We start from the raw sequence: 26,862 nt of genomic DNA on the forward strand, positions 1-26,862 counted from the left end.
TTGTAGCTGTTAGCTAAAAATGCAAATTTAGCGTAGTTTGCCTTGAATTCAGCTTTGACAAACAAATATGATCGACTGTTTCTAGTAGAATTCCAAAGTTGTCATCTTGGACCCTCTCAGAGTACCCCCTCTGTATGCTTGCAGAGACCCCTACAGTAGGGAAACATGCAAAACGGTGCCCAAACCTTTGTATTTTAGCTTTATTTATGTCTTACACAGCATCCCAACTCTTTAGATAACGTAATAACTTTAGCTAAAGTGAATAGTTAGTCTAATTCATCAAATCAAATCAAATCAAATCACTTTTTATTGTCACATCACATGTGCAGGCACACTGGCACAGCACATGCGAGTGAAATTCTTGTGTGCGAGCCCCACAAGCAACAGAGATGTGCAAACACAACAACACAAACGAGCAAAATACAAGAATGGCCAACCTGAAACTAATAAATATATGTACAATATATAATAGTGTATGCATTTCTGGATGTGTATACTAAATATTTTCCTACGTGTGTGTGTGTGTGTTTTTGTGTGTGTGTGTGTGTGTGTGTGTATACACATTTTTACAAATTAAATAGTAAAAAAAATAAATAATAATAATAATAATAATAATAATAAAATATATAAAATATACAGAGTTGAATATGTGCAAAACAAGTGGCATTTATATACAGTGTGGAGTGCATAATGTTGAAGTTCCAGTAGTGAAGCTGAGGTGTCTATGACGTGTTCAGCAGTCTGATGGCCTGATGGAAAAAGCTGTCTCTCAGTCTGCTGGTACGGGACCGGATGCTGCAGAACCTCCTTCCTGATGGAAGCAGTCTGAGCAGTTTATGGCTGGGGTGACTGGAGTCCTTGATGATCCTCCCCGCTTTCCTCAGGCAGCGCTTCCTGTAGATGTCTTGGAGGGAGGGAAGCTCACCTCCAATTATCCGTTCAGAGCACCGCACTACTCGCTGGAGAGCTTTGCAGTTGTAGGCGGTGCTGTTGCCATACCAGGTGGTGATGCATCCAGTGAGGATGCTCTCAATGGCACAGTGATAGAAGGTCCTGAGGATGCGGGGGCTCATGCCGAATCTTTTCAGTCTCCTGAGAAAGAAGAGGCGCTGCTGCGCCTTCTTCACTGTTTTGTTTGTGTGTACTGACCACGTAAGATCCTCAGCCAGATGTACTCCAAGGAACCGGAAGCTGCTCACTCTCTCCACAGCAGCGCCGTTGATGGTGATGGGGGTGTGTACTTCTCTGCACCTCCGGAAGTCCACTATCAACTCCTTTGTCTTTGCGACGTTGAGGGTGAGATGGTTGTCTTGACACCAGTGGGTCAGGGCGCTGACCTCTTCCCTGTAAGCCATCTCATCACCGTTGGTGATAAGACCCACCACTGTAGTGTCGTCCGCAAACTTCACAATGATGTTGGAGCTGTTAGTGGCTGTGCAGTCGTAGGTGTAGAGTGAGTACAGGAGAGGGCTCAGTACACACCCCTGTGGAGCACCAGTGTTCAGTGTGATGGGGGATGAGGTGATGCTGCCCAGTCTGACCACCTGGCGTCTGTCAGACAGGAAGCTAAGGATCCAGCTGCAGAGGGAGCTGCTCAGTCCTAGATCCTGCAGTTTCCTGTCCAGCTTCGAGGGAACGATGGTATTGAATGCTGAGCTGTAATCTACAAACAGCATTCTCACATACGTGTCTCTCTTCTCCAGGTGTGACAGGGCAGTGTGTAGTGTCAGGGCTATGGCATCATCAGTGGACCTGTTGTGGCGGTATGCAAACTGTAGAGGGTCCAGTGAGTCGGGTAGTGCAGAGCAGATGAAGTCCCTGACCAGCTTCTCGAAGCATTTGCTTACGATGGGGGTCAGGGCTACAGGTCGCCAGTCGTTCAATGAGGAGATGGTGGAGGATTTGGGTACAGGGATGATGGTGGCCATTTTGAAGCAGGCTGGGACTACAGACAGAGAGAGGGAAAGGTTGAAGATGTGCGTGAACACTCCAGCCAGCTGAGCCGCGCATGACTTGAGGACGCGGCCGGGAATCCCGTCCGGACCAGTAGCTTTGCGCGCGTTCACCTTCCTGAAGCACTTCCGCACATCCTCCTCAGACACCACGGTGCGCACACTGTCCGGTCTCATGGTGTTCGCTGCGTCGAATCTAGCGTAGAATACGTTTAGATCCTCACACAGAGAGGCCGTGGTCTGCGGTGTGCTGGTTTTCCCTCTAAAGTCTGTGATCGTGTTTAGTGTTTAGTCCCTGCCACATACTCCGAGGGTTGTCAAACTGTTGCTCCACCCTGTCCCTGTACTCACGTTTGGCTGCTTTGATCGTCTTCCGGAGTTGGTAATGTGCATGTTTGTAGTCCGATGTGTTCGCGGAGGCAAAGGCGGTGTTCTGTGCCGCCAGTTCCGCGCGAACATCTCCGTTAATCCAGGGTTTTTGATTTGGGAAGGATTTAACTGTTCTGGATGGGACGACATCTTCCACGCATTTCCTGATAAATCCACAGACTGAGTCTGTGTATTCATCAATGTCTCTGGCGGCCACGTGAAACATTTCCCAGTCCGCGTGATCAAAACAGTCCCGCAGCGCAGACTCCGATTGGTCCGTCCAACAGTGCACCGCCCTCTGGGTTGGAGCTTCCTGTTTCAGCTTCTGCCTGTAGGCGGGCAGGAGCAGGATGGAGCAGTGATCTGATTGGCCGAATGGGGCGCGGGGGAGGGCTTTGTACGCATCCCGGAAAGAGGTGTAACAGTGGTCGAGTAGCCGGTTTCCACGTGTGTTAAAAAGGATGTGTTGATGGAGTTTTGGTGAGACTTTCTTCAGGTTTCCCTTATTAAAGTCTCCGGCTGTGATAAACGCTGCCTCTGGGTGTGCGGTTTCCTCGCTGCTGATCGCGCTGTACAGTTCCCTGAGTGCACGGTCAGTGTCGGCTTGTGGGGGAATGTAAACAGCCGTAATAATCACTGCTGTAAATTCCCTCGGTAGCCAGAATGGCCGGCACTTAATCATCAGGTACTCCAGGTCCGGTGAGCAGAAGGATTTGACCGGGTGCACGTTCGCATAATCACACCAGCTGTTGTTGATCATGAAACACACACCACCGCCTCTGCTTTTCCCAGTAAGATCCTGTGACCTGTCCGCGCGGTGCACAGAGAACCCCGGCAGTATTGTATTGCGGAGTCCGGTACTTTGTCCGATAGCCAGGTTTCTGTGAGGCAGATCACGCAGCAGTCCCGCATCTCTTGCTGGAATGAGATCCGTGCCCGAAGCTCGCACAGCTTGTTCTCCAGAGACTGCACATTAGCCAGTAATAAACTGGGTAACGGTGGTCTGTAAGTGCGCCGTCTCAGTCGAACCAGAACACCATATCTTCTGCCTCTGCGTCGGCGTTCGCGGCCTCCAGGGCCAGAGAACAAAGGCGTCTTAGGTGAGATGAATGGGGGGTCTGCAAACGGAGCGTCCGTGTTGCAAAACTTGAACTCCGGAAAGTTATAAGAAAGACCGTCTTTTATGTCCAGTAAGGTTTGTCGGTCGTACACAAGGAGACAAGTGCTGCTCGTGAAAAAATAAAGGAAAAGTAAAATTAAACACAGAAGAAAGCCGTTGCTTGGGGGAGCTCGCGACGAGGCTGCCATACTCGGCGCCATCTTGAAACTCAAGTGCAGCTTCATTAGTGCAGCATTAGTGCAGAAACTTCATTAGTGCAGCATTACTGGATCGCCTCTGTTTTAATCTGTTTTGTGAATCTTACTAGTTTAGTATAATTTTAATTCAGAATTACACCTTGTCAAAGAAATTAATAAACTTGTTTTAAATAAGGATTTTAATTTACAGTTAAAATGGGATTTTTAATTTCTTAGACTTAGAGAGTGTTTATGGTCATTGTGCCGTTACTTTCACAGCAAAATTGGGTACCTGGACCACAAGGTACAAAATGAAAGAAGGGAAAACAATATACAATGAATGAATGAATGAATGCTTTATGCTTTATTGGCCATATGCAGGTTGCCCCGCAGAGGAATAGGACCCCCCCCCCCCCCCCCCCCCGACTTACACACACAACAAAGGCATCACATGGGAATACAGTCGGAGATCGGCAGCGTTACAGAGAAAACACTGAAAAAGTACACAACAATGGGAAAAGTACAAGAGGTAAAAAAAGAGACCTCTTCTCACGCTGGGCACCTATGGGAGGACAGCATCAGTGTAAGTGTATGTGTGTGCATGTCCAGAGTCCAGCTGAGACAGTGTCCTTCGCCCTATCAGGCTAAGTAAACAGTCTGCCAGCCAACCCAGGTGGCCTTGCATGGGATGGGAAGAATAGTCATCACACAGTCGTTATCCAGGAGTTGTTTTGGTCGGCTCCAGCCTTGGGCCTGAGCAGCTGGCGCCGTGGTGTCCATATGTTGAATATTGTTGATTTCTCCTTTCTCCTAAATGTGGTTCATGTAATGTAGGTCTGTATTGAAAGATCAAGGGATTGGGATGAAAAAATGAAAGCATCAATCATTTGTATTGTATAACTGGAAGATTTAGGGAATATGATGAATAAAATGAAAGAGTTATTCATTTGGATTGATGGAATTCTGATTGAACCAGCATTCAAATAAACCCCTCTTCTCCATCTTCTCCAACTTCTGCTAAAAGGTAACAACAAGGACTCCTAATTCAAGCCTGTTTCCACCGCCACTCCTCCAAAGTTGGCTGTTGTGCTCAATGATTGTTCAGGCATTTAGACAAATGAATTCTGCTGTCTTTTATAGGATGATGGATCTTGGAAAATAGGAATAGCCATTAGGAATTTTATGTGTAACTAATACAATAAGATTTGCACAGCTACCATTAGGAATCTTTTAATTTGAAATTATACCTTGTAAATGAAATCAATAAACTTTGATTCTGTGCTATTAAATAAAGTGCTGTACAAATGTCCACATAAACAAAGGTGTTATCTATTACTATTATTATTATTAGCGGTAATAATAAAATATAATATTAATCAGGATCAGAGAATTTTACTACTGACTGAACCACCTATAAAAATGAATCCAATTGAGCCCCGTGTTGAAATTATTTTTAAAAACACATAAAATATAATCAAATACATAAAATATAAACAAATACATTAAATTAAGTTCAGATGTTTGGTGCACATAGAGTGGCATGTTTCTTAGTCATACCGGGTACATAAGCACAGTGTTCAAAGCATTAGTCATTTATATTATAATACTGGAGTGTCTAGGGACAAAGATGAAAATTATGGAAGTTTAGCTATTTTTATTACATAATTGGGAGGACGAGGGATTGGGGTGATAAAAAATGAAAAAATAGGGATTTGTATAGACTTACCTTAAAACAAATCGTTGCCAGTTTGCTGTACTCTCATCACACTCTGACATCATTGCTCCTCCCACCCTAGTTAATGACGAGACAGGTCTTTCAGCCAATCAGACGATCTAGTTTGCAATCATTGTCTAGGGTAACAGTTCTTGGAATGTATTATTAAATTAAATAATAACAACAGAATCCAGTCTTTAAGGCTGGACCCAAACTATGCTGCAGGTCCCAAAGTCAAACGATTACTGTGGAATCACAAAAATTGTCTAAATTCTTTAATAAAATGATCAGCGTTGCTGCTCTACCAGGTGTAATAATTACGTTTAACATCCAGGCATCCATCTTTTTTTCCACTCGATAAAAGTTAACATGACAGTTCCCGGTGGTAAGGAACAAATGCAATCGCATGGCAGGATGCTGTAAATGGACCAAACTTCAGTCAGGAGAACAACTGAGAAAATCCATCCACAATATGAGGTTAGTCATTAATTAAGAACTTAATTTATCTCAAGGAAAATTCGTTTGTCAGACACATGCTCAATCATCAACCACTTAGATGTCTTTTTCTGTCTTCCATGATTGCTGTTAGGGGTGGATTTTGATTATCGATTTATCGATTAAAATAGATTCTAGCTTAGATAATGTTGTATTGATTTATTAAAATCCTGAATCGATTTTGAATCTAATTCACAGCTAAAACAGTGACTTAGAGCAGGTACGTGGATTCTGCACACATGCACCCGACAGATCAGAATCAGTGAGATGTCGCCTTTCTCACCTGACAACACGGACGCGCTCGGGGCTGAAAGCCGACAGTTCACTGATTCTGATGTTTCAGTGGGTCAGCGCTTTATGTTTACGCCCTTTTTGCGATAGATTCTGAAGCTGCAGGTTGTATCTCTCTAAACAATATTGACTAAACCAGCAGCAAAAGAAGATCCAAAATAAGCTTCACATTTCCCTTCACATAAACATCATCATAAATTTCATCTTACTTTTGGTGCTTTGCTTTCACCACAATAAAAATCACACTTCATGCAGAGCTATCTCTCTCTCTCTCTCTCTCTCTCTCTCTGTGTACTTCAAAAACAGTTTCTTGTCTAGAAATCTCAGTTTTCTGCATTATTTACTTGCTTATTACGCACAAGTCTACCATTGTTTACAACGCTGTCAGACGCTGGTTTTTTTTCACTTTTACTTACTTCCGAAAAGAGAGCCTAATTGTTGCTGTTCAATCAGCTACTGAACAAATGTAAACTTTTTAAAAATTGTGCAAAATTGCATAATGCTTGGTTTTGTCTCTAATAACACCTCAGTAACTTTGCTCTATTTCACTTCAGCAGCATCATGTTTATATGTTGATTAATTGTTTTCTTTCGTTTTTGATCTACTGCAGAATATATTTAAGGTCATCTGCTATAAAATCCCTGGCCAGGAAAATGATCATGATCAGAATTTTAATATTTCTGACTGTCTGAGGCAAAAAATTTAACTGAATCGAATCAATCGATTTGGGACATTGTGAATCGGAATCGAATTGATTCTAGAAATCCGTGATGATACCCAGCCCTAGTTTTTGTCCCACTTATCAGCTTTATCCCCTAGTCAAGTCCATGTCTGTTATGTTTCCTTTTTTACTTTGAAAGTCTGTGTCCTATGTCAATGTATCAAGTTTTGCTTCCCCGTTTATTAGGATCAGCTATGCCTCCCTCCCGTTTGCTATCCCTCGTACTGCACATTCTCCACAACATTCGCCTTCACCCCCTTCACTGCTCACCTGCTCTGCTTGGTGGAGGATGTGCAGCCCGGCCCGGCCTGAAGCTCTGTTAGCTGCCTGGCCAGCAGTTTGGTCATCAACTCTGCCACCAGCTCCATTTTCACCTCAACAATTACTTCAGTCATTAGCTCAGTCTCCTGTTCAGTCACCCTCAGTTCAGTCACGCTCAGCTCAGTCGCCCTTAGTTCAGTCTCCTATCCAAATTTCCTGTATTGCCACTATCCAAGTCTCCTGTGTTGCCGCTAGCTCAGCCATTAGCAGGGCCTGCACCTCAGCCATTAGTTCAACTTCCTGTTCAGTCCATCGCTCAGTCGCCCCTAGCTCAGTTATGTGCTCAGTTGCCTTTAGCTCAGCCATCAGTCCACTCATTGGTTCAGCCATCATCTTCAACTACTCATCTTAAGCAGGGAACACACTTCATAGAAACATTTAATGGTTCTCAAAAAGCTGGCCATGTTAGAGACAGTAACTCCCTCCAGGGCCTCCCAGAGGCTGAGTGCCAGCCACCAGCCGACTCAAGACCCTTGGAGGTTAAGACACCAGCGCCAACAACTACTTCACCTTCCGCCTCCGTCCTCTGCTGGGTTTGTTGGTGAACATTTTCAGCTCCCTGAGGACTGCATCCCGCTGTTGCTACCTGAGCCAAACCAATTTGCTGCTCAACTCCAGCCAGTGTAAGGAATACCAGAGGTCTCTGAGCCTACCGGTTCTGTTTTGTGCTTGCCAGAGGTCCCTGCATCAGCTGGTTTTGCTCTGTATCTGTCAGAGGTCCCTGCAACTGCTGGTTCCTCTCTTTGTCTGCCTGAGGTCCCTGTACTTACTGGGTCCATGTCTGTCTCCGCTGGAGGGTCGGAGGGTCCCATCCAGTCATCTGCCTCCACTGGAGAGTCCGAGGGATCACCTCAGCTGTCTTCTGCATCCGCTGGAAGGTCCCAGGAACCTTCTGTACAGCCGGCCTCCGGACCAGCTTTTCACACAGTGGGCCTCCTGAGCTGAACCTTTTTGGACTATTGTGCTCATGGCCTACGGGTCAACCCTTGAACCATCAGTGAACTGTTCCGTGAGCTCCTGCGTTTCTCGTGGACTTTCTGTTTTCACCTTTTGGGTCCTCAGTTATTCCTCTACACAGCTCACTCCGCTAGCCGTGAGAAGTTGTTGAAATACAGCAGGAGCAAAATAATCACATAGAGTGCAATGATCACAAAAAACAGCAATGAGGATTATCTACATGAACAATTTGTCCAAACATCCACGTCTGCACCTGAAAGTTATCAGTTTCTACGAATAAAATGTAAACATGATTGGATTTATTATAATGTATAAAATATCAGTGTATTAAGAAGAGAAACTGCTCTTACCTACAAAGTTCTTATACAGGATGTTCAGCTTGTTGGCTCTGGAGTTGACCAAAGGGTGCTTCATTGTGAGCTTTCTAGGGAGCTTGGAAGGAAAAATGCCTGGATTTCCTTATGTTGCTTGCCGATGTTTCACTTCTCTACCAAGAAGCTTCTTCAGTTCTAAGGTCAAACATATTGCTTATTGCACTGTAGAGGCTGGTGAGAGACAGTATTTCGTTTCAGGCTGGGTAACACCATACGAAATGACAATAAACCTCTTGAGTCTTGAAATGGTGGAGAATCCCAGATTTAATCCCTAAAGGAGTGACCCCCAGGGGGTCTACGATGACCTAAACTAGGATGACCTGAATTACTGAGAACCTTCACAGATTTATTTTGAACAACACTTCACATTTGCATTTCCACTAATTGGAGCACAAATAATTTTTAATATCTACAGCATCAGTTAAAACCAATAAATCTGAGAAGTCAAACGCATAAAGAATAAACAGTAAAACACACCTGCTATGATTGATGTTTTTATTCTGGTTTTTTTTTTTTTTTTTTTTGGGGGGGGGGGGGGGGGGGGGGGATCGATTTCCAAAGACACACTGCATACAGAGAAAAGTAAAAAAAAAATCCCTTAATATCTTTGAATAATTGATTAAGATTTATTTTCTATGGTTTGCATTAGGAAATGGGATGGGAAAAAAATGAAACATTAGACATTTCTTTGCCAAAATTGGATTGAAAAAAACTGAATAATTAGTTATTTAGATAGAAGAAATTGTAATTGGGCTTACCATTAAACACATCACAATGTTGTTATTTGGAATCAGGTATAATTTGTGAGGACTTTTATTTGTGTTAATTCAGCTAATGTTATTAATAACATCTACATAGCATGCCTGTATAAAATATGAGTTATTTGGAATTACAGCTTGGAAATGAAATCCATGACTAATGATTGTAGAACAAAGACACGTCATTTTCAAATTGAACAGAATTTTTTTTATTGATTTTATTTTTCTCCATTTGGCATTGGTTATAAACAACATATGCATATCAAATTTTGTCTTTTTTTAAACAACTATTATTTTAGAAGTAAAAAAATAAAAACAATACTTAAACTTAACTAAAAAACTTGCATGATCAAAGTGAGTAAAATGTAAAGAAAAAAAAACCCAGAGCAACTGTGTAAAATCAGTAACAAAAAAACTCACATGATCACAAAGGTCTTGAAAATTTAGTATAATTAAAAATTGCAACCAAAGAACTCTGAGATCAACAGGATCTAACATTCACATTCTCACTCTGGACATGACCTTGTCCTTGTGTTGTCATTGTGTTTTCATTCCTTCCTCTGTTGTATCTCCTGATCTCAAATCGTTTTTTTCTTTAACTGTGGTCTCCATCTGTGGTCCCTGTTCCTTTATGTCTGTGTCCTCTGTGCTCAGTGCTTTGTCTTTGTCTGTAGTCTCTGTCTGTGGTCTCATTCCTTCCTCTGTTGTTCCTTCTGATCTCAAATAATTTTTTTCTTCAGCTGTGGTCTCCATCTGTGGTCCCTGTTCCTTTATGTCTGTGTCCTCTGTGCTGAGTGCTTTGTCTTTATCTGTAGTCTCTGTATGTTGCCCATTTTTATCTTCAGCTATGTCAATTGTGCTCAATCCTTTGTTCTTTTCCTTATGCTTTCTTGTAATTTCTCTGAGTCTTTGTATGACTTTTTGTCTTTTGCTGGTATCTTTAGGTGCCTCTTTAGTCTTGTGACTTCTGAGCATCTTTGGACTTAACAGCTGTTTTGCAGTCAGGCTCTTTGGTCTTTTTCTTTCTCGCTTGTTGCCCTTTTGCCTTGTTTCTTTGCTTTCATCACACTTCGCCAAAGAGCTTTTCTTCATTAGAGACCTTTTCATCTTTTTTGGGTGTGCCACTGGAGACTCATAGCTAGTCCCAGGGCCATCTTCTTTTACTCTAACTGTGTCTTTGTTTTCAGTTGTTCCTTCTTCTCTCAAATCGTTTTTTTCTTTAACCCTGGTCTCCATCTGTGGTCCCTGTTCCTTTATGTCTGTGTCCTCTGTGCTGAGTGCTTTGTCTTTTTCTGTAGTCTCTGTCTGTGTTCTCATTCCTTCCTCTGTTGTTCCTTCTGATCTCAAATTATGTTTTTCTTCAGCTGTGGTCTCCATCTGTGGTCTCTGTTCCTTTATGTCTGTGTCCTCTGTGCTCAGTGCTTTGTCTTTGTCTGTAGTCTCTGTCTGTGGTCTCATTCCTTCCTCTGTTGTTCCTTCTGATCTCAAATCGTTTTTTTCTTCAGCTGTGGTCTCCATCTGTGGTCCCTGTTCCTTTATGTCTTTGTCCTCTGTGCTGAGTGCTTTGTCTTTTTCTGTAGTCTCTGTATGTTGCCCATTTTTATCTTCAGCTATGTCAATTGTGCTCAATCCTTTGTTCTTTTCCTTATTTTTTCTTGTAATTTCTCTGACTCTTTGTATGACTTTTTGTCTTTTGCTGGTATCTTTAGGTGCCTCTTTAGTCTTGTGACTTCTGAGCATCTTTGGACTTAACAGCTGTTTTGCAGTCAGGCTCTTTGGTCTTTTTCTTTCTCGCTTGTTGCCCTTTTGCCTTGTTTCTTTGCTTTCATCACACTTCGCCAAAGAGCTTTTCTTCATTAGAGAACTTTTCCTCTTTTTTGGGTGTGCCACCAGAGACTCATAGCTAGTCCCAGGGCCATCTTCTTTTACTCTAACTGTGTCTTTGTTTTCAGTTGTTCCTTCTGTTCTCAAATTGTTTTTTTCTTTAACCCTGGTCTCCATCTGTGGTCCCTGTTCCTTTATGTCTTTGTCCTCTGTTCTCAGTGCTTTGTCTTTGTCTGTAGTCTCTGTTTGTGGTCTCATTCCTTCCTCTGTTGTTCCTTCTGATCTCAAATCATTTTTTTCTTCAGCTGTGGTCTCCATCTGTGGTCTCTGTTCCTTTATGTCTGTGTCCTCTGTGCTGAGTGCTTTGTCTTTATCTGTAGTTACTGTGTGTTGCCCATTGTCATTTGTGCTCAACCCTTTCTCTTTTTCTGTAGTCTCTCTCTGTGTTGTCATTCCTTCCTCTGTTGTAACTCCTGCTCTCAAAATGTTTTTTTCTTTGACCGCGGTCTCCATCTGTGGTCTCTGTTCCTTTATGTCTGTGTCCTCTGTGCTGAGTGCTTTGTCTTTTTCTGTAGTCTCTGTCTGTGTTCTCATTCCTTCCTCTGTTGTTCCTTCTGATCTCAAATTGCATTTTTCCTCGGTTGTTGTCTTTTTCTGTGGTCCATGTTTATCTCTGCCTATGTCCTCTGTGCTCGTTCCTTTTATTTTTTCTGTAGTTTTTCTCACTACTCCACTGGAAACTTCTTGGTCTATGTCTGTTGTGTTCAACAAGGGACCATTTTCATCTTCAGCTTTGTCTTCTTCGTTATCTGTAGTCACTGTTTCCATACTGTTTTCATTTTCACTCAAACTTTCTGGCCTCAAGGCTTCATTGTCTTCATCTATTGTCTCTGTTTGTGTTTGGTTCACACCCTCAGTTGTTTCCTTTGGTCTAACAACTTTTTGTATTTGTGTTTGGATTGCATTTCTTTCTAAGATAATTTTAGGATATTCCCAACATTTGAACTTGTTTTTAAGAAACTGAGTATGACTATACAAGTCTCCTCTGTCCTTTGTGGCTTTTCCCTTTTCTTTAGCATTATCTTTACCTTTGGTGGATCCCAATGTACCTGCTGCTGTAAGGTCAATGTGTTCATGGTTATCATCATAATCTTCACTTTCACTACTCTCTGTAGTCACTTTTGCTCTTCCCCTGCCACTCTGTTTATGTCGGTGTTTTCCAGATGTGTCTGTGTCAATGGTGTTTGCGTGCTGTTTGGTCTTCTTTTTCACAATTTCTCCTCTTGTGGCATTTTGACTAGACTTTCTTTTCTTTGGTCCAGCATATCTTCTCTGCAACACATCTTCATTGTCTTCTGAGGTTGTAGATTCCTCAGAGTCTCTGGTTCTATTGTTCACAGCAAGTGCCTTTGCAGCATTGTTGCGGCACTTGAAGGCTTCGTCAAAGTTTAAATCTGCCTCATAAGGTCTCTCTGCAGTTGCGTCAGAATAGCACATCATCCGGTGGACTTGTACCTTGCTTTGGGTTCCCAAGGATCTCCCACTCTACAAATGTAAACATTAAATAATGTTATTAATTGCACTAACATTTGACATTTTCAAGGAGATTTGCAGAGCTAAGGACAGAACCACAAAAAGAAGTACAACAGAAGACAATAAAAAGAAAAAGAAATGTCCTTTCAACATTATAACACTGGGAGTAAAACCAGGAAGGGTGACTGTTTTATATCATCACTCTAAAAAGATAGGAAGGTAAAAACACTGAATCACCATAAAGTGGAAACTACTCACAAAAGTGCTGATGCTGCTCCTAATCATAGAGAAGTTTGGTTTTCCTGGGATACCAAACTTCCTCCATGCATCTTGGAACGATGTCAGCATCTTAGCATAAGGCCCTCCATTGGTGTTGGCAAAAATCAATTGTGATGATACACCAGGGTATCTGTGGCGGTGGTACACAAAGCGGTGAAACCATATGTATTCGTCTTTCGTTAGGGGAACAAGTGCATGGCCAAATGTTTCCTTGGTCTTGTGCTCTTTTACCTGTAAAAGAATCAGCAACTAAATTACATTGCACACAGTCATTGATGTCGCTGGTAAGAAAATATCTTTAATCAGGGAGAGAAATAATTGCTTAATGATTTTACTCTGATTATCCGCCGGCCATCACCATCCGCTTCAGCAGTGCCAACTTCCTCAACTGTCATATTTGATATGACGCCTCTTCTGTGCCCAGTTGTGCAGATGACAAATCCAGCCAGAAGACCATAGAACCAGTCTAGGTTCTCAGTTGTGGGATTTTTCTCAAGCTCGACTATTGAGTAACATAGAGGTTGCACAGTAAGACACAAGGGATAGGGAAGCATATCCATTATATTCAGTGTTGGGGAGTAACGGAATACATGTACCGCCATTACGTATTTAGAATACAAAATATGAGTAACTGTATTCCGTTACAGTTACCGTTTAAAAAGGTGGTATTCAGAATACAGTTACTTTGTTGAAATAAATGGATTACACTGCAGTACTTTCCTGTTTCATTTTGTCGCGGGTCAGGACTGTTTGGGTTTTGTTTGACAGCTACGTTCTGTTGTTCCAGGCGGCAGCGTTACGGTTGCCATGGTTACAGGGCGACGCTCTCTCTCTCTCTCTGCGACTGTGTGTTTCCTGGGTGAGAGAGCGCCTTTTTGTTGTTGTTGTTGTGCTAAGCTAACAGGCAGAATGCTACAAGCATAGCTCTAAAGAATGTAGCATCATGGGCAGTGTAGTCAGTGTTGCAGGGAGAATGGACTGCCATACACGTTATGGGTCTGTGAGCGCGAGGAGGGAGAAAAAGGGGAGTGGAAAGGTACGTGTTGTCGTCGAGGAAAAACAGGAGCTGGAAGCATGTAAATATAATAATAACCACTTCAGCCAAGAAGAGAGCCTGACGAGCCCAGTTGTAAGTAAGCTAATAAGACTCGACTGTACACCGTGTTCGTGTTTTCCTCCGAAAACAATAAGTTCCGTTGGAGCAGCCTTTCAACGCCTCTCTCTGTCTCTCGCAAGAAAAGTTGACCCACACAACAAAGTAAAGCTATTTTTCGGCTACGAGCCGACAGGGACCCCGCCGTATTAGTCAGAGGTCCCTTTACTACAGTTCGGAGTCGCGGACCTTCAGTAATAGTAATAAATCACACAGCAATAGTACATTCACGTTGTTGTAAAAAGCATGATAATATATTAAGTAATCCAAAGTATTCAGAATACGTTACTGTCATTGAGTAACGTAACGGAATACGTTACAGAATACATTTTGGGGCATGTATTCTGTATTCTGTAACGGAATACATTTGAAAAGTAACCTTCCCAACACTGATTATATTGCTATATACTCCCCCTAATATAATCCTATATAAACATCACAAATGCTACTGTTTGTATATGTATTATATATTTGAAGAAAAATCAAAAAGTCCAACAAGTGATTATAAATGAGCAGTCTGTTATAATTGAAAGCAAAAAGTTCTGTCATATATTTCTGTAAATCTGAGATTCTGAACTATATATACATACAGATTACAGCTGGTAAGTAAATATTATATAATTTCTCATTAGCAGAGATATTATTGGGGTTATTAGAGTTGTCCTTATGGAGAAATGAACTACACACTTACCAAGTGCTTCAGGGATGTGTGTGGTGGCCTTCTTGAGAAAATCAGTGATGTGGACAGGATCTACAAGCATTTCTAAAAGACACAGAATGTTTTTATGTTCCTGCAGCTCCAGTCATGCTCATTCATGCTGCACGCAATGATGTAAATATAAAACAGGTTGTATTTCAGACCTAATACAGATTTTTATGATATATTGAATTGAAATTGCTAATTCAAGCAACCAATGATTTATGAAGAAACATCCTGAAAAACAACAGGGGTGCACAAAAACAACAGGTTGTAGTTTAGACCTAATTTTTTTCAAAAAATTATTTTGTAAGGAAGAAGAACTGGCGACCAGAGCTCACAGTATATGAAAATGAATTGGATTGCCATTTTTAACTTAAATCTTACTTTCCAATCCAGAATACTAACCCTTTCAATTTATTTATCCTTCTTCCTAAACTTTCCAAGTTTACCAAGCTTAGTACTGAATATAACACATTCATGTGAAAAATTAATTCTTCGATCTTAAATATGATCAACCTATCTCTAATAATCGGCTATGTACCACAGGCCTTCAAGCTGGCTGTAGTTAAACCTTTACTCAAAAAGCCATCTCTAGACCCAGCAGTCTTAGCTAATTATAGGCCAATCTCCAACCTTCCTTTCATATCAAAAATCCTTGAAAAAGTAGTTGTCAAACAGCTAACAGATCATCTGCAGAGGAATGGTTTATTTGAAGAGTTTCAGTCAGGTTTCAGAGCTCAGCACAGCACAGAAACAGCTTTAGTGAAGGTTACAAATGATCTTCTTATGGCCTCTGACAGTGGACTCATCTCTGTGCTTGTCCTGCTAGACCTCAGTGCAGCGTTCGATACTGTCGACCATAATATCCTATTAGAGCGATTAGAACATGCTGTAGGTATTACAGGTACTGCGCTGCAGTGGTTTGTATCATATCTATCTAATAGACTCCAATTTGGGCATGTAAATGGAGAGTCCTCTTCACACACTGAGGTTAATTATGGAGTTCCACAGGGTTCAGTGCTAGGACCAATTCTGTTTACATTATACATGCTTCCCTTGGGCAGTATCATTAGAAGACATAGCATACATTTTCACTGCTATGCTGATGGCACCCAGCTATATCTGTCCATGAAGCCAGATGACACACACCAATTAGTTAAACTGCCGGAATGTCTTAAAGACATAAAGACCTGGATGGCCGCTAACTTTCTGCTTCTTAATTCAGATCAAACTGAGGTTATTGTACTCGGCCCTGAAAATCTTAGAAATATGGTATCTAACCAGATTCTTACTCTGGATGGCATTACCTTGGCCTCCAGTAACGCTGTGAGGAACCTTGGAGTAATTTTTGACCAGGACATGTCCTTCAACGCATATATTAAACAAATATGTAAGACTGCTTTCTTCCATTTGCGCAACATCTCTAAAATTAGAAATATCCTGTCTCAGAGTGACGCTGAAAAACTAGTTCATGCATTTATTACTTCCAGGCTGGACTACTGTAATTCATTATTATCAGGATGTCCAAAAAACTCGCTGAAAAGCCTTCAACTAATCCAAAATGCTGCAGCAAGAGTCCTGCCAGGGACTAGAAAGAGAGAGCATATTTCTCCTGTTTTGGCTTCCCTTCATTGGCTTCCTGTTAAATCCAGAATTGAATTCAAAATCCTGCTCCTCACATACAAGGTCTTAAATAATCAGGCCCCATCTTATCTTAATGACCTTGTAGTACCATATCACCCTATTAGAGCGCTTCGCTCTCGCTCTGCAGGCCTACTTGTTGTTCCTAGAGTATTTAAAAGTAGAATGGGAGGCAGAGCCTTCAGTTTTCAGGCCCCTCTTCTGTGGAACCAGCTTCCAATTTGGATTCGGGAGACAGACACTATCTCTACTTTTAAGATTAGGCTTAAAACTTTCCTTTTTGCTAAAGCATATAGTTAGGGCTGGACCAGGTGACCCTGAATCCTCCCTTAGTTATGCTGCAATAGATGTAGGGTGCCGGGGGATTCCCATGATGCATTGAGTTTTTCCTTTCCAGTCACCTTTCTCACTCACTATGTATTAATAGACCTCTCTGCATTGAATCATATCTGTTATTAACCTCTGTCTCTCTTCCACAGCATGTCTTTATCCTGTCTTCCTTCTCTCACCCCAACCAGTCGCAGCAGATGGCCGCCCCTCCCTGAGCCTGGTTCTGCCGGAGGTTTCTTCCTGTTAAAAGGGAGTTTTTCCTTCCCACTGTCGCCAAAGTGCTTGATCATAGGGGGTCATATGATTGTTCGGTTTTTCTCTGTATCTATGAAGCGCCTTGAGGCGACTTTTGTTGTGATTTGGCGCTATATAAATAAAATTGAATTGAATTGAATTGAAAAAAGGAAATATCAATATCCTAAATTTTGATAGTCTCATTTCCGTGACCATTTTTGTCTTTGTGTTTTTTGACAGTATAGTTCATTTTATCAGTAGGTATCTTTAATTTGATTACTAGTTTGCTTATTGTTTAGATATTTTATGTTTTTTCTTTCTGCATTTGTATGTTTAGTTATGTGTTGCCACTGGTTAGTTACTGGTCACGTTTCCTGTTTTTGGTGCCAATTTTATGTTGTTTAGTTTAATTCATTTACCCCCTGATCAATTTTGTTTTCTAGATCTGTGGTAGATTCTCTCTGCTTTATTTTTGTCCTCCTGAACTTTGTATATGAATTAGTATCCATGGTGTGCCTCTGTTTCCTTGTGGTGACATACTGTTTTCCCATGTAGAAAGTAGATAAAAAGAAAGTAAACAGAAACTAGAAAATGAAGCCTAACAGCTCTGCATTTCCTAGTTTCTGTTTACTTTCTGTTTTGTACATTGTATACAGTGGTACTTCTGAAATATCATTGTGTTTGTCCGCTATATGATATGTTGAACTGAAATTGCTAATCCAAGCAACCAATGATTAGTAAAGAAAAACCATGAAAGTTATCAGGGTTCCACAAACTTTTGCATGCCACTGTGTAAATACAGCACAGAAAATATATACTTGTATACAATTTATACTTTAGATTATAACATTTTGAGTCCTCCTTCCTCACTACATCACAGTAATGACATTGTGACATTTATAAATAATGTATTTGTTACACATGCTAGGTAACGACAGTGATGAATAAGTAGTAAAGTTGGATCTTACGTGATTTTTTGATCCTGATGGCTTGCCTGTGGGTGTGTAACTCCCTTCTGCTCTTCTTCATTTCCAACTGAAGTGCAAATAAAGTCCCCTTTAAAGCCTTACGGGAGGCTCTGACCTCTGGCAGTTGTGCATCAATTAGAAATTTCAAGAACGCCCTCACATTTCCAATCCGAATCCTTTTGGTTGTCACGGCATGTTTATTCAGATAAGTTGTCCATCTAAAAAAGGCCCACAAACAAACACAAATCAGTAATCACTTTAGTATTATTGAGATTACTGGACTAATATATCACAGATATTTGTAAAAATGTACTCAGTCAGTCTTTCTCTGTTGTCCATAAATGCAAACGTCATTGCAGGGACTTGATTGTGAGACATGAAATATGCCCAGGCACGGACATGATGGACCCGTTGTTTGGCGTTGTCGACATCCTTTTTACTTGTTCCACAAATGTGCTGAAACCAAGCATTCAGGACTTTCTCTGTTTAAAATAAAGTGTAGTAACAACATAGCAATTAGGAGTGTCATGACAAATTGATGAAGTACAGAAAACATTCTTCTAATTGAATTGGTTGACAATGATATTTGGAAGATATTGCTAATTAGCAGGATTTAACTTCCTTGATAGAATTCAATTAAATTCCATTCAAGTCACAACAACATTTGCCTCAAGGCACTTTATACTTTAAGATAGAGCCTACAATAATAAATAGAACAACCAGTTATCCAAATTCACATTACACTACACAACAAAAAACACTTTTGTTAAATAATTCATACCAAATTTAGGAAGCCGGGCTGTTGGGTCAGGTTTATGTCTTTCAAATTTCTGGCGCTTTGGGGGGTTGAGGGGTTTGAGGCCAGGTTTATCCTTAGAGGATTTCAGTCTTTTCAGTTTACTTTTCAGTTGTTGTAGTTTCAAATGCAGTTCTTTGCAATTTTTGCAAGTCTGATGTTGGACTTGAGCATCATCTGACTGATTGACAGGGGAATGGACTGAGCTGTCTTCTCTAATCTCTGCAGATTCTTCACTGGTATCACTGCTATCACTTTGCTCCTCTTGATCACTGCTTTCAGTCAGCTGCTCTATGTCCAGTGAGGTCACCATTGGAGGCTGTGGATTTGAACGTCTGAGAGCTTTGAGGGCTTTCAGATTAGCCAATCGTTTCGCTGTCCTCATTACTTTCTTCTGATCTGATTTCTGAAAGGGTATAAACAATAGAACAGCAATGTTTGAGAAAGTTAGTGAAACATGTCACATAAGAATGCATTCTAATTTAACAACAAAATGTAAGCTATACAAAACACTAACCTCAATCTCACAGTGGACATTTTCCAAGTGCTTGTCCAGTCTTATACGGTTTTTAACTTTACATACTGGACAGTCCAGCCTGCCCCTGTAACTGCATATCACATCCAGTTTGACAAATGTAACTACAACTACCACTTTAAATTGTTGCAATGTTTTTTCATATACTGTATGACAGTGACTTACACTGTAGAGCAGTAATTTAGCAGTAAATGTAATTCTTCTTTGTTTACAACATGGTGGTATTTTTTTAAATGCTGCCCAACTGCAACATATGGAATCAAGCATATTGGGCATTCTGTCATCTGACGTGGCATTTTTCCTGTAGAGAAGAATACACATCAGAACAGGTGAATAATTTTTTGCCAACAAGTCTTCAAATTGAGGAGCATATGTCCCAATACTTGAAAAATAAGAAGAGAAATATAAGAAAACCTTGATATATATATAAAAAGCCTACCACTTTGAATTGGAATCAGGACTTTGGTGGCATTTTAATGGCAGTTTGAAGGAAGAACTCCTTTTTAACATGGACGGTTATTTAAGATTTGGAAGCATCGCAAATTTGTGTTGTTAAAGAATTTCAAGGGTCAATGTCTCTATGCGCTGATTTCTGTATGTGTACTTATTTACTGTAGGGCTATGTTCCTTTTTGATTTGACACATAATCTGTCTAGCAGGCAGATGAAGCCTAAAAACATTTTTCACTCGAAATGATACGCAGATAGTACGATTAAAATAAATTCAATGGGCGCTCACAGACAATTACATAGGTCTTAATGTGTGGTGCTACAAGGTATAAAAGTATGAACAAAATAAAAACATTTTGTTACTCACTTGTTTCTTGACTGTGACAATATGTCACCATTCACGTAGGAATTAAGAAAGGAAACCTAAAAAAATGAAAAAACGAAATAAGAATAATGGGAAACAGGGAAATTAAAATCTTTTAAACATTAGTGATTTATATTTAATAGTTGGAATTTTACTATTTAAATGTTACAAAAGAGATTAGGGATTGGGATCTTACAGTTGGAAGGATTTAGTGAATTTTATCCCAACTTACCTCTATGTAATTCCACAATCTTCAACTGAAACACTAACAGCTCTGCATATAACCTACGGGGATCTTAGCATTCAGATCTTCCAACCCATCATGCCCTCTGCTTTTATCATGTGATCTCTTACCAATAGTGTATATCAGAACTTGGAATGGAGGATTACTCGTTTGGAACTTTAAATGTAACTTAACTAACATAATTTGCATATCTTCCTTTGGAGATGTTGTTAGTGCGAAGTATCACTCATTTGAATTTATTACTTATGTTATAAAACAAGTTTACATTTTGAACCTAGAATGTCTTTTTAGCATAAATCACATTTGAAATTGGCAAAAAAACAAAAAACAAAAACAAAACACAATTCCCCTCTCGCCCATAAGGGCGTTTGGTCTTACTTATAATATAAGTATTATATTATAAAATGAGGTTTAAACTTGAACCTAGAATTCCTTTTTAGCATATATTGCATTTGTAATTTGGCAAAAAAAAACACCCAAAAAACAACAATTCCCCTCTCACTCAGGGCGCTCTGTCCATCAAGCTCAGGTCTGCTACAAGAAGCCTGGGAGCTTGAGGGCCCTGTGCAGTATTCAATTCATTTTAGGTCAATTTTATTTATGTCGTGCCAAATCACGACAACGGTTACCTCAAGGTGCTTTATATTGTAAGATAGACCCTACAATAATACATACAAAAGATGATTGAGATACAAAAGTATCTTAGTTGTTCCTAGGACTGTGCCCTCTGTATTTCTCAAGCTTCTTGTGTTCCTTCTTCCTGATGTTGCTGTCATTTGGAAATGCTACGTCTAACACTACAGCCATCTTCTTCTGTGATTTCCACAGAAGAAAGAAAACAGTAGAAGTCCAGTTGGTTATCCATCAACATTTTTTCTGTCTGCATCTAGAAGTCCCACAAGATTTTAGTTCGGTCATTCTCCACGACCCTAGTGGGCGTCTCCCATTTTGACTTCCAGGCCATATTGGCACAGATGTTCCTGTGTACTATTCCAGCCACTTGGTTATGATGTTCCATGTATGCTCTACTTGCTAGCATCTTGCACCCTGCTGTTATGTGCTGGATTGTCTCAGGGGCATCTTTACACAGACTTCACATGGGGTTTTGTCTGGTGTGATAGACCCCAGCCTCTATGGACCCTGTTCTCAGAGCTTGTGCCTGTGCTGCCATGATTAGGGTTTTGTTAGCAGCTGGATAGCGTATGTATGTATATGATTAATTTGTAGTTGACAATACTTTGGGTGTCAGTAGGACTACCAAGACACTGTATAAGTAAGTATATAATTTTATCTACTTTATTTAGACTTACCCACAACACTGGTCGTAATTGTTGTATTGTTCATAATGTTTGCACTCCGTGCTGATTGTCCCTTGGTTGAGAGCATGCCTGGATCTAAACCTAGTCAAGCTGGTCATGTCAGTACAGACCACAAGTGTCATGGAGGAGTTTGCTGATATGTTCAAGGGCATATTCCCAGGAGAATGCGACTTACACATTGACCCAGACGCCATGCCCGTCGTGTGTCTCAATCCAGAGAAATGTGTCATAGGTGCCACAGAAGTGAGTTACTTTGGACACAAACTCACCCGGGAGGGCATCCAGCCAGACCCAAAGAAACTACAGGCCATCAAAGACATGCCGCCTCCTGAGAATAAGAATGAGCTAGAGACAATGCTTGGAATACTCTCTTTGCAAGCTCCTTTGACTTGGAATGGCGAACTACCTGTCCAGATTCGCACTGCGACTATCAGAAGTGAACGCACCGCTGCGTCAGCTGCTCAAGCAAGACTTGGAGTTCGTCTGGGATCAGAATCACGACAGAGTCTTCCAGCAAATGAAGCATCTCATAACCAGAGAACCAGGCCCCATACTGGCATACTACGACACGACCAAGGAGCTACACCTACAGGTAGATGCATCCAAGTATGGTTTGGGAGCTGTGTTGATGCAGGACGGACACCCAACCGCATATGCTTCAAAGACACTGACCCCAACAGTGGTTAACTATGCACAGATCGAAAAAGAAGCGTTTTCACACCTACATATTGAATTGAATTGAAGTGAATTGGAAGAATTAGAGATTTGGATGGATGAATAATTGATTTATATTTCACTTATTTTTAAACAAGTTTCTAAAAATGGATTGAGCCCTTCAGCAAAGAAGAACTGTTGAAAAAGATGTTAGTGTTAAAGAATTTCAAGGGTCAATGTCTCTATGCGCTGATTTCTGTATGTGTACTTATTTACTGTAGGGCTATGTTCCTTTTTGATTTGACACATAATCTGTCTAGCAGGCAGATGAAGCCTAAAAACATTTTTCACTCGAAATGATACGCAGATAGTACGATTAAAATAAATTCAATGGGCGCTCACAGACAATTACATAGGTCTTAATGTGTGGTGCTACAAGGTATAAAAGTATGAACAAAATAAAAACATTTTGTTACTCACTTGTTTCTTGACTGTGACAATATGTCACCATTCACGTAGGAATTAAGAAAGGAAACCTAAAAAAATGAAAAAACGAAATAAGAATAATGGGAAACAGGGAAATTAAAATCTTTTAAACATTAGTGATTTATATTTAATAGTTGGAATTTTACTATTTAAATGTTACAAAAGAGATTAGGGATTGGGATCTTACAGTTGGAAGGATTTAGTGAATTTTATCCCAACTTACCTCTATGTAATTCCACAATCTTCAACTGAAACACTAACAGCTCTGCATATAACCTACGGGGATCTTAGCATTCAGATCTTCCAACCCATCATGCCCTCTGCTTTTATCATGTGATCTCTTACCAATAGTGTATATCAGAACTTGGAATGGAGGATTACTCGTTTGGAACTTTAAATGTAACTTAACTAACATAATTTGCATATCTTCCTTTGGAGATGTTGTTAGTGCGAAGTATCACTCATTTGAATTTATTACTTATGTTATAAAACAAGTTTACATTTTGAACCTAGAATGTCTTTTTAGCATAAATCACATTTGAAATTGGCAAAAAAACAAAAAACAAAAACAAAACACAATTCCCCTCTCGCCCATAAGGGCGTTTGGTCTTACTTATAATATAAGTATTATATTATAAAATGAGGTTTAAACTTGAACCATGAATTCCTTTTTAGCATATATTGCATTTGTAATTTGGCAAAAAAAAACACCCAAAAAACAAAAATTCCCCTCTCACTCAGGGCGCTCTGTCCGTCAAGCTCAGGTCTGCTACAAGAAGCCTGGGAGCTTGAGGGCCCTGTGCAGTATTCAATTCATTTTAGGTCAATTTTATTTATGTCGTGCCAAATCACGACAACGGTCACCTCAAGGTGCTTTATATTGTAAGATAGACCCTACAATAATACATACAAAAGATGATTGAGATACAAAAGTATCTTAGTTGTTCCTAGGACTGTGCCCTCTGTATTTCTCAAGCTTCTTGTGTTCTTTCTTCCTGATGTTGCTGTCATTCGGAAATGCTACGTCTAACACTACAGCCATCTTCTTCTGTGATTTCCACAGAAGAAAGAAAACAGTAGAAGTCCAGTTGGTTATCCATCAACATTTTTTCTGTCTGCATCTAGAAGTCCCACAAGATTTTAGTTCGGTCATTCTCCACGACCCTAGTGGGCGTCTCCCATTTTGACTTCCAGGCCATATTGGCACAGATGTTCCTGTGTACTATTCCAGCCACTTGGTTATGATGTTCCATGTATGCTCTACTTGCTAGCATCTTGCACCCTGCTGTTATGTGCTGGATTGTCTCAGGGGCATCTTTACACAGACTTCACATGGGGTTTTGTCTGGTGTGATAGACCCCAGCCTCTATGGACCCTGTTCTCAGAGCTTGTGCCTGTGCTGCCATGATTAGGGTTTTGTTAGCAGCTGGATAGCGTATGTATGTATATGATTAATTTGTAGTTGACAATACTTTGGGTGTCAGTAGGACTACCAAGACACTGTATAAGTAAGTATATAATTTTATCTACTTTATTTAGACTTACCCACAACACTGGTCGTAATTGTTGTATTGTTCATAATGTTTGCACTCCGTGCTGATTGTCCCTTGGTTGAGAGCATGCCTGGATCTAAACCTAGTCAAGCTGGTCATGTCAGTACAGACCACAAGTGTCATGGAGGAGTTTGCTGATATGTTCAAGGGCATATTCCCAGGAGAATGCGACTTACACATTGACCCAGACGCCATGCCCGTCGTGTGTCTCAATCCAGAGAAATGTGTCATAGGTGCCACAGAAGTGAGTTACTTTGGACACAAACTCACCCGGGAGGGCATCCAGCCAGACCCAAAGAAACTACAGGCCATCAAAGACATGCCGCCTCCTGAGAATAAGAATGAGCTAGAGACAATGCTTGGAATACTCTCTTTGCAAGCTCCTTTGACTTGGAATGGCGAACTACCTGTCCAGATTCGCACTGCGACTATCAGAAGTGAACGCACCGCTGCGTCAGCTGCTCAAGCAAGACTTGGAGTTCGTCTGGGATCAGAATCACGACAGAGTCTTCCAGCAAATGAAGCATCTCATAACCAGAGAACCAGGCCCCATACTGGCATACTACGACACGACCAAGGAGCTACACCTACAGGTAGATGCATCCAAGTATGGTTTGGGAGCTGTGTTGATGCAGGACGGACACCCAACCGCATATGCTTCAAAGACACTGACCCCAACAGTGGTTAACTATGCACAGATCGAAAAAGAAGCGTTTTCACACCTACATATTGAATTGAATTGAAGTGAATTGGAAGAATTAGAGATTTGGATGGATGAATAATTGATTTATATTTCACTTATTTTTAAACAAGTTTCTAAAAATGGATTGAGCCCTTCAGCAAAGAAGAACTGTTGAAAAAGATGTTAGTGTTAAAGAATTTCAAGGGTCAATGTCTCTATGCGCTGATTTCTGTATGTGTACTTATTTACTGTAGGGCTATGTTCCTTTTTGATTTGACACATAATCTGTCTAGCAGGCAGATGAAGCCTAAAAACATTTTTCACTCGAAATGATACGCAGATAGTACGATTAAAATAAATTCAATGGGCGCTCACAGACAATTACATAGGTCTTAATGTGTGGTGCTACAAGGTATAAAAGTATGAACAAAATAAAAACATTTTGTTACTCACTTGTTTCTTGACTGTGACAATATGTCACCATTCACGTAGGAATTAAGAAAGGAAACCTAAAAAAATGAAAAAACGAAATAAGAATAATGGGAAACAGGGAAATTAAAATCTTTTAAACATTAGTGATTTATATTTAATAGTTGGAATTTTACTATTTAAATGTTACAAAAGAGATTAGGGATTGGGATCTTACAGTTGGAAGGATTTAGTGAATTTTATCCCAACTTACCTCTATGTAATTCCACAATCTTCAACTGAAACACTAACAGCTCTGCATATAACCTACGGGGATCTTAGCATTCAGATCTTCCAACCCATCATGCCCTCTGCTTTTATCATGTGATCTCTTACCAATAGTGTATATCAGAACTTGGAATGGAGGATTACTCGTTTGGAACTTTAAATGTAACTTAACTAACATAATTTGCATATCTTCCTTTGGAGATGTTGTTAGTGCGAAGTATCACTCATTTGAATTTATTACTTATGTTATAAAACAAGTTTACATTTTGAACCTAGAATGTCTTTTTAGCATAAATCACATTTGAAATTGGCAAAAAAACAAAAAACAAAAACAAAACACAATTCCCCTCTCGCCCATAAGGGCATTTGGTCTTACTTATAATATAAGTATTATATTATAAAATGAGGTTTAAACTTGAACCTAGAATTCCTTTTTAGCATATATTGCATTTGTAATTTGGCAAAAAAAAACACCCAAAAAACAACAATTCCCCTCTCACTCAGGGCGCTCTGTCCATCAAGCTCAGGTCTGCTACAAGAAGCCTGGGAGCTTGAGGGCCCTGTGCAGTATTCAATTCATTTTAGGTCAATTTTATTTATGTCGTGCCAAATCACGACAACGGTTACCTCAAGGTGCTTTATATTGTAAGATAGACCCTACAATAATACATACAAAAGATGATTGAGATACAAAAGTATCTTAGTTGTTCCTAGGACTGTGCCCTCTGTATTTCTCAAGCTTCTTGTGTTCCTTCTTCCTGATGTTGCTGTCATTTGGAAATGCTACGTCTAACACTACAGCCATCTTCTTCTGTGATTTCCACAGAAGAAAGAAAACAGTAGAAGTCCAGTTGGTTATCCATCAACATTTTTTCTGTCTGCATCTAGAAGTCCCACAAGATTTTAGTTCGGTCATTCTCCACGACCCTAGTGGGCGTCTCCCATTTTGACTTCCAGGCCATATTGGCACAGATGTTCCTGTGTACTATTCCAGCCACTTGGTTATGATGTTCCATGTATGCTCTACTTGCTAGCATCTTGCACCCTGCTGTTATGTGCTGGATTGTCTCAGGGGCATCTTTACACAGACTTCACATGGGGTTTTGTCTGGTGTGATAGACCCCAGCCTCTATGGACCCTGTTCTCAGAGCTTGTGCCTGTGCTGCCATGATTA

The 26,862-nt window shown here is 40.5% G+C and overlaps 1 protein-coding gene and 1 long non-coding RNA gene across 2 annotated transcripts; both read right to left on the minus strand.

Annotated features, from left to right (window-relative positions):
• Positions 1 to 12,230: 12,230 nt before the first annotated feature.
• LOC309699410 lies at positions 12,231 to 13,462 on the minus strand. Its single transcript, XR_014274329.1, has 3 exons — positions 13,220 to 13,462; positions 12,864 to 13,115; positions 12,231 to 12,617 (listed from the first exon to the last, which is right to left on the minus strand). It is a non-coding gene; the product is annotated as an uncharacterized lncRNA (long non-coding RNA).
• A 1,168-nt stretch (positions 13,463 to 14,630) lies between these two features.
• Positions 14,631 to 19,601, minus strand: LOC309698202 (uncharacterized protein; the record flags this gene model as incomplete). The annotated part of the gene is made up of 6 exons (XM_082520502.1): positions 19,407 to 19,601; positions 19,224 to 19,314; positions 18,692 to 19,112; positions 18,224 to 18,392; positions 17,911 to 18,128; positions 14,631 to 14,800 (listed from the first exon to the last, which is right to left on the minus strand). Exons 1-6 carry the CDS (start codon positions 19,535 to 19,537, stop codon positions 14,631 to 14,633), a joined length of 1,200 nt encoding a protein of 399 aa, XP_082376628.1. The 5' UTR covers positions 19,538 to 19,601.
• Between the last annotated feature and the right edge of the window lie 7,261 nt (positions 19,602 to 26,862).

Source organism: Aulonocara stuartgranti (genome assembly GCF_965226115.1).
Source record: "Aulonocara stuartgranti genome assembly, chromosome: 22".
In the NCBI taxonomy this organism is placed as follows: Eukaryota; Metazoa; Chordata; class Actinopteri; order Cichliformes; family Cichlidae; genus Aulonocara; species Aulonocara stuartgranti.